Source organism: Drosophila suzukii, chromosome 4, assembly GCF_043229965.1.
Source record: "Drosophila suzukii chromosome 4, CBGP_Dsuzu_IsoJpt1.0, whole genome shotgun sequence".
In the NCBI taxonomy this organism is placed as follows: domain Eukaryota; kingdom Metazoa; phylum Arthropoda; class Insecta; order Diptera; family Drosophilidae; genus Drosophila; species Drosophila suzukii.
In genome coordinates, this window is record NC_092083.1 from 2,445,342 (window position 1) to 2,454,024 (window position 8,683).

At 40.0% G+C, this 8,683-nt stretch overlaps 1 protein-coding gene across 3 annotated transcripts in view; it reads left to right on the top strand.

Annotated features, from left to right (window-relative positions):
• Positions 1 to 7,715, top strand: part of ci (cubitus interruptus) — a 35,246-nt gene extending 27,531 nt beyond the window's left edge. For 2 of the 3 annotated variants that reach the window (XM_065867365.2, XM_017088709.4), the window contains exons 2-6: positions 2,843 to 3,225; positions 3,298 to 3,950; positions 4,010 to 4,522; positions 4,585 to 4,749; positions 4,803 to 7,715. In XM_065867365.2, coding sequence (XP_065723437.1) covers positions 2,843 to 3,225; positions 3,298 to 3,950; positions 4,010 to 4,522; positions 4,585 to 4,749; positions 4,803 to 7,289 — 4,201 coding nt within the window. In that variant the 3' untranslated portion in view covers positions 7,290 to 7,715. The remainder of the gene's footprint in view (positions 1 to 2,842; positions 3,226 to 3,297; positions 3,951 to 4,009; positions 4,523 to 4,584; positions 4,750 to 4,802) is intronic. The other variant, XM_017088711.4, reaches the window with a different exon arrangement.
• The last annotated feature ends 968 nt before the right edge of the window (positions 7,716 to 8,683 follow it).

Genomic DNA, 8,683 nt, shown 5'->3' on the forward strand with positions numbered 1-8,683 from the left:
CGCCCACTCTAACGCCCATAACGCTTAAATCTGTATACCGCCGGTAGGTGGCGCATTTTAATCTCGCTTTGCTGCTTGCATATCTCCATTTAGCTGAGTAACGGGTATCTGATAGTCGAGGTACTCGACTATAGCGTTCTCCCTTGTTTAAGTCTATTAAATTAGCGACAGACTCACAATTGGTTCAACATGACTTAGTTTCCTTGAGCTCTTTTTGTAGCCGAAATTCGCTTCCTCTTAACATAAGCAAGTGCTTCTATGTCACTTACAGTAGATCCGCATACAATATCGTCACATCTTATAATATCAATGGTCAACCTCTACAACTGCGGCAGGAATCCTTGGATCTAGGAGTGTTGTTTGACTCAAAATTTAAGTTTGCAGCACACTTCGATTACATCATGCCCAGGGCCTATGCTATGTTTGGATTTGTGAAACGGAACGCATCGCTATTCACGGATTCCTACACGAGACTTGCGCTTTATTTTGCATTTGTCCGATCTAAACTAGAATATGCGTCTCTTATTTGGAATCCCTTCACTACCACTCATGGAAACAGAATAGAACGTCTACAGAAACAGTTTTTGAAATTCGCGTTGTTGCCGCTAAGGTTTTTAGACCCTACCCCTTCATACCACCAGCAATGTAGGCTTGTTCACCTACCATCCCTTGAGCATCGTAGAAGTATCCTCGCCATTTGCTTCATCTCTGATTTGTTGGATGTTAGTATCGACTGTCCAGAACTGCTATCGAAAGTTGGTTTTCACGCCCCGCCTACGCAACTTCGGAATTTTGATCCCTTTTTCATCGAGCTGCGGCGGACAAATTATTCCAAAAACGAACCCCTCTATAGGGCCTTATATGAGCCTAACGCACTTCCAATTGATATGCAATTGGACTACTTCTCAAGTAAATCAAGTCTTAAGCATAGGTTAGTCAATTATTTTGTAAATTGAAATGTTCAAGTAGCCAGTAAAGGAATTCCGTTGGCGAAATGAAATAAATAAATAAATAAATAAACAACCTAAAAATAGCTGCAGGTGGCGCCGGAAAGATAGCGAACCATCGATGCGAAAAGGTAGCTTTAAGCTACTAATTTACATTAATAAAAACACTAGTTTGCGTAGAAACGGACGGACGGACGGACATGGCTAGATCGACTCGTCTAGTGATGCTGATCAAGAACATATATACTTTATGGGGTCGGAAACGTCTCCTTCACTGCGTTGCAAACTTCTGACTGATCTCATACTACCCTCTTCAAGGGTATAAGAATATATGACTAGTGAAACTCTGAGCCGATCTGAATACTAGGCTTAAACGAAAATATTTGGTATTTTTCATATATTGTGTTGGTGATTCATAACAAAGCGACAACAATGAATGTGATGTTTGTCTAGACACGTACAAGTATAAAAGTACAAGTGAGACACGAGTATTTCTAACACTGTCCATCCTAAAAAAAATAATTCAATGACGTTAACGCCGTAAACACTTTTTCGGAGTACACGTGTATATGTGCCCCTTAAAAAGTGGAGTCCGTACCAACGTAAAAGGTGCATCTGCGTTATGGCGTTAACTGTTATGCCGATCTTAGTAGCTCTGCAGATCATCCGGAATTTGAAAACTTTTTGGCGTCGTCTGCCGCTGTTAAGGTCGGCAGAAAACAAGCAAAGGGATTTAATCTCTTCGCCTCGCGTATAAATATAATTCCCGGATAATACCATTACACAAAATGTCATGCGTGCCACAGTTACCTGATGAATATCTCGGGATTTTTGGAACTGCGGGGATCTAGTGCTTAAATGTAGATTCGTCAAATCAACGAAATAAGTTTTTATACCCGTTACTCGTAGAGTAAAAGGGTATACTAGACTCGTCGGAAAGTATAAAACAGGCAGAAGGAAGCGTTTCCGACCCCATAAAGAATATATATTCTTGATCAGGATCACTAGCCGAGTCGATCTAGCCATGTCCGTCTGTCTGTCCGGATGAACGCTGAGATCTCGGAAACTATAAGAGATATTGAAATTTGGCGTGCAGATTCCTGAGCTTCTTACGCAGCGCACGTTTGTTTCAGCAGAGTGCCACGCCCACTCTTACGCCCACAAACAGCCCAAAACTGTGGCTCATACAGTTTTGATGCTAGAATAAAAATTTTAACTGAAATTTATTGTTCTTATCAATACCTATCGATTGACCTAAAAAAAAGTTTGCCACGCCCAATTTAACGCCCACAAACCGCCCAAACCTGTGACGCCCACAATTTTCATGCAAGATAAAAAATTTTAACTGAAATGTATTGGTCTCGTCAATACCTATCGATTGATCAAAAAAAAAAATTGGCACGCCCACTCTAACGCCCATAGCGCTTAAATTTGTCTACCGCCGGTAGGTGGCGCATTTTAATCTCGCTTTGCTGCTTGCATATCTCCATTTAGCTGAGTAACGGGTATCTGATAGTCGAGTTACTCGACTATAGCGTTCTTCCTTGTTTAGCTATAAAAAGGCGAGAGGCAAATAGTGGACGGACCCTTTTTTCGAGGGCTTATCTCCTGGTACTCAGATTAACGAATTTGAATATGTATTTGGATGGCTCATTATGATATTTTATAAATTTATAGTTTGAAATTATTAGAGTTTTGGGGTAAATATTTTTGAACTTTACTATCCTCTTGCAAGACTAATATTATACATGCATTCACGTTTTTTGAGATTTTTTAATGTAAACTATGCAATAATGATATATTCAAAAATGCCAACGGAACTAGGCTATAAGTAAATAAAATAATATTTACAAATGGAAATTAATAATGTAAAAACTAAATGAACCTTTTTGTAGATATTCTGAACTGCAGTTTCTAGCCTCCAGGCGAGCTGCTGCCGTGGCTGCCGCGGCAACAGTTTTACCAGTATCTCCATGCATTAACCACGTACACACAACAGACGTTTCCAGCTCGGTTGGAGTTCCATCCATGATTCAAACGGTTGAAGCTTCCGATTCACTTAAAACAGCAACGTCAGTTCAACCACCCATATGTAATGGAAACACTCTTCTTGCTAATTCTTCTGGTCACCATCAAAATCATCAGCATCAACATGTTCATAGTTTAAATGTTACTGGACAGCCTCATGCACATGAGTTTCACCCAGCCTATAGAATCCCCGGATATATGGAACAATTATATTCTCTTCAACGAAATAGTTCAACTACATCATTTCATGGTATTGCTTTTATTATATCTATACACAGTATCCTTATTAAACATTTACAAATTAATACTTTTAAACTTCTAGATCCTTATGTCAATTGTGCGTCAGCTTTTCACCTTGCGGGACTGGGCTTGGGATCAGGAGATTTTTTGGGCTCCCGAGGACTGGGCTCCCTAGGTGACCTCCATCATGCGGCTGTAGCAGCAGCGGCTGCAGGATCTCTAGCCAGTACAGATTTTCACTTTAGCATTGATGGCAACAGGCGATTAAGTAGTCCTCGTCCGCCAGGCGGTAGTATTCGTGCAAGCATCAGCCGCAAACGAGCCCTTTCCTCTTCGCCTTATTCGGACTCGTTTGACATCAATTCCATGATTAGATTTTCACCAAACTCCTTAGCCACAATTATGAATGGCTCTCGAGGAAGCAGCGCTGCAAGTGGTTCATATGGTCACATTTCAGCTAGTGCCATTAATCCCATGTCTCATGCACATTCAACATTGGCACCACGTCTACAACAGATACAAGCTCATTTGTTGCGTGCAAGTGCAGGTCTCTTAAACCCGATGACTTCACAACAAGCAGCTGCCGCCGGGTTTACTATGAGCCACGCTGCAAGCGCTGCCGCCTTAAGCCTAAATGACGTTCATGCTAATCTAAACGATTTACCTGGACAAATAACACCATCTTCAACAGGAAGGGTAGTTACTGATGAACATAAACTGGGGGCAGCACTCTCGGTAATTTTGATTTGCTTAATAAAATTATACATATGTACATAATTGTTTAATGTTTCTAGCAAAACAACTTTGATGACGGAAATCATAGAAATCGACAGCAGAAAAACACTGTGTCAGAGCAGCCCTCATCAACATCGGGTAGCGTGGCCCAAGTGGAAGCGGACAGTGCATCATCGCATTTGTCTGACCGCTGTTATAGCCACACAGCAAACAAAACTAGAAGTATTGCTGGAGATGTTAAAACAAGCAGCCGCTGCGAAGAGTTTATTAGTTGTGGATCAGCGTCGACTCCATTGAATGAATATGATTGTGCCAACGCTGATACGACGGATATTAAGGATGAGCCCGGAGATTTTATAGAAACAAATTGTCACTGGCGAAGCTGTTGCATTGAATTCATTACGCAAGATGAACTTGTTAAACATATAAATAACGACCATATCCAAACCAATAAGAAAGCTTTTGTATGTCGATGGGAAAATTGTACCCGTGGTGAAAAACCATTTAAAGCGCAGTATATGCTAGTTGTGCATATGCGACGTCATACCGGCGAAAAGCCACATAAATGCACAGTAAGATTAATTTTATTTAACATTATTGAATTTCATGCCTAATGGTTTGTGTTTATATGTAGTTTGAAGGTTGTTTTAAGGCATACTCCCGCTTGGAAAACCTAAAAACTCATCTACGGTCGCATACAGGCGAGAAACCCTATACGTGCGAATATCCGGGTTGCAGCAAGGCGTTTAGTAATGCGAGCGATCGAGCGAAGCACCAAAATCGTACTCACAGCAATGAGGTAAGAGCACAACCGTCCTCCAATAATAATAATTTAAGGTTGAAATCTTTTAGAAACCGTACATTTGTAAAGCTCCTGGCTGCACGAAACGTTACACCGACCCAAGTTCTTTGCGTAAACATGTTAAAACCGTTCATGGTGCTGAGTTCTATGCAAATAAAAAACATAAGGGCTTGCCTCTAAACGATGCCAACTCTCGGTTCCACAGAGACAGTGGTCAAGGTCGTCATAACCTCCAAGAGCATAATATTGACTCAAGCCCTTGCAGCGAAGACCTGCAGATGGGAAAACTTATAGGCATGTCTAGTCCCAGCATTAAATCTGAATCTGATGGAAGTTCGCCACATCACCAGTTGGTAAATGGAGTACGAGCTTCAGACTGTTTTTTAACATATTCACAAGATGGTGCCGCCGAACATTTAGCTTTAGATGACGGCTGGAATTGTGAGGATGACGTAGACGTGGCTGACCTACCAATTGTCTTGCGTGCTATGGTAAATATTGGCAGCGGAAATTCGTCGGCATCGACCGTTGGAGGTGGTGTGGTTGCAAGGCAACGATTCAGAAGTCGATTGCAAACTAAAGGTATAAACTCTAGTACGGTTATGCTTGGTAACATTCCCGAAAGCAATCGCACCATTGGAATTAGCGAACTTAACCAGCGTATAACAGAACTCAAGATGGAGCCTGGTACCACTTGTGATATTACAGTTCCAATGCCCCTGGATACGGGTATGGGAGGGTTTCCAGAAGACCTATCACAAAATCAATCAAATGTAACATTCAATAAGCAAAGCTTTCCCACCGCACCCGGCTTTCTGCAAGGACATTTTCGTCGCGATAGTCAGAACTCCACTGCAAGCACATATTATGGTAGTATGCAAAGTCGCCGTAGTAGTCAATCATCACAGGTGTCTTCTATATCTACAATGCGTCCAGGCCCTTCGTACAACACAACCACAGCTTCCTTCTATGATCCAATTTCCCCAGGATGCTCACGACGCTCTAGCCAAATGTCAAATGCAGCCAACTCCTATGCCCTTACTTCAACATCAGGATTGACTCCAATAAACAAGGACTCGAATGCAAACTGCAGCCCAAATGCTTCTATTAATAAACCGAGTTTTGGTTTTTACAATAATAGTCTTCCTCCACCTCCATCGTCTCATTTAATTGCCACCAATTTGAAGCACCTGCAGGTGACCGACTCTGGGAGTTGTTATCAGAACCCAACTGGCGGCCGATTTTCGATTCCCAGTTTTATGCAGTCTCTACATTTAGGAAACAACGGACCGGTTGGGGATGTTGAAATTGATAAAGGAATCCCCAATAATATATTACGACGTCAATCTGAGCCATTGCCAAACATAAGTTTGAATACAGTAACTAATGTTCCTCGTTTAAGTAGCCCACTTCAAAATTTGCAAATTCCCATTGGAAAGGCTAGAAACATAAATATAACATCTTCTAGTAACGAGAATAGTTTAAAAAAAGCACCATGCCATGTTTCAATGAAGGCTGAAATGACTATGACCAGCGAGCAGCATCCAAATGAGAGAATAAATTTGGATGAAGTTGAAGAGCTTATACTTCCCGATGAGATGCTTCAGTACTTAAATTTGGTGAAGGACGATCAAAATTATATGGAGAAAGAAGATGCAGGTATCAAGTCAATTGTACCTGAAATCATAACATCAAACGACAACCGATTACTTTTAAAGTCAAATTCAAATCCAGTAAATAAACAAATTAGACTCCCGACTTCCAACTTTGATGTCTCAATAGATATGCAACCAAATACATCAAACTTGTCAACGCATAAAGCGCATGCAATGACAGCAATTGGGGGCTTAATTAGCCAGAGAGAAACGAGTACGGGAGCTATGCCAACCCAGCATGTGCAAACTAAATGCAGTTCCTTTCCCCAAGAGACAGATAAAACTTTAAATATTGATATTGGTTTCAAACAACAGTCATCCCCATCATCAGCCTATCAACGACAGATAACTAAATCAAATCAGAATGAAATCATTGACTCATCAATGACAAGCTTGCCAGATCTAAATGCAATTCCAATATTTTCAAGAATAGACTCAAGAAATGTTTCCAAACTAAATAGAGACCAAAATAACGAGATTCAATGCGGCATCATAAGCCAGTCTCAAATGTCTCCTTCTATAAACATAAATAATGATGGCAAGATTTCCACATTAGAGAATCAACCCTTAACTTATTCAAAATTTTCTTGTCAGCCTAGCACACAAAAAACAGTTGAAGCGAGTAATACGAGTTCAATGCAGTCAGATACATACCAGCGAACTTTAGAATACGTACAAAGTTGTCAAAACTGGGTGGAGACAAACAATACATCTGCCGATCAAATTCAAGGATTGTCTGGAATGCAATCAAATAACATATTGTGGCCTGATGTTAGCAGTTCTACACATCCATATTCCGGGACAAATATGGTGATCAACGATATGACAACATCTCTGACCTCTTTGTTGGAGGAGAATAGGTATCTTCAAATGATGCAGTAGAAAATTCCAACAAAAGAAACCTATCTATATTCAAAAGTCAGTTACAATGTTAACCTTATTTTTATAACAACGATTACGAATTATAAACCGTGTCGAAAGTTCTTATGTTTGTATCTGCAATTCTAAAATTGTCTTATTTTCTTATATAAAATTGATGTTAGACGGAATTTTTACCGACCGAAATTTGTAATAATGTACTCAATAATTTCGCCAGTAAATATTTCAGTGTCATCCCAAATGAGATATGAGCAATAAATATGTCTTCCGAACTATCATTAATTCCTGAAATTCCTTCTAAGTATTTAAATATGTTAAATAATGGATGTGTTTTTTATTTAAATTAACCTTTTTAATGTATTGCTATACCAGCGTAAGTGGCAACTTAAATGTAAACGATTTAATAATAAAAAGCTAAGCCGACTTCCACTACTAGACTATCCGTTACTTAGCCCTAATGCTATCCGCAAGAAGTATACGATCTTATATCTGTTGCTTGTAGAGTAAATGTGTATATTAGATTCAACGGAAAGTATATAACAGGTAAAAGCATAAAGTTTATATATCCTTGATCAGTATCACCAGCCGAATCTCACTATGTCCGTCTGTCTGCTGTTCGTCCGTGTGAATGCTGAGATCGCGGAAACTATTAAAGAAAGTTGGCGTTAAGCATGTACATAGATTCTAGAGCTTCTTTCGCAGCGCAAGCTTATTTCAGCACTCCACTCTAACGCCTACAAGCCCGCATAACGCTAGAACCTGTCTAGCGACCACATTTTTGGATATTTTGTAAAAGTAATAGCCTCTTCTCTTGCTCACATAGAGAATCGCTGAAGCAAACAGCTGATCGGCATAAGCAAACCGTATCCGAAGGGAGAAGACGTGCAAATTGAGTTTTTCCGAAAAAATGGAAAACAACTCAAAGCTAAATATAATTTAAGCCCTAACATGTGGCCAAATGATTTTTTCATGTTATAATTTTTTTAAGCAACAATTTTGCGAGGTGTATCAGGCTAACCAGCAAATGATTTTTTTTTTAGATAAAAATTGTACGCCAGGTTTTGCCAAGAAGGACACAGGTAATTTCCTTAAAAAAGCATAGCAATTCGATATCGAATTCTGGGTTCCGCTGGGTTCTTCTAGCACCTGCATCAACAAGAATTTCCTTATAACGGCGCCATTGCTGTCCAAATGCATTTCGTTCTCAAAAGAATCCCGAAACGCCAAGTACGAAAATATGAAAGCTCATAAAATGTACTGACTAAAGTCACTGGAATACTAAATCGATTTGTGTGTGCGGTCCCATTTTCCGCTGAAGCGAGTTGAAGAGACTTTTCCCGTTTCTTACTAGAACCTGAATTTTTTCTGATGAAAAAGTCAATTTGGTCGATGGGGGA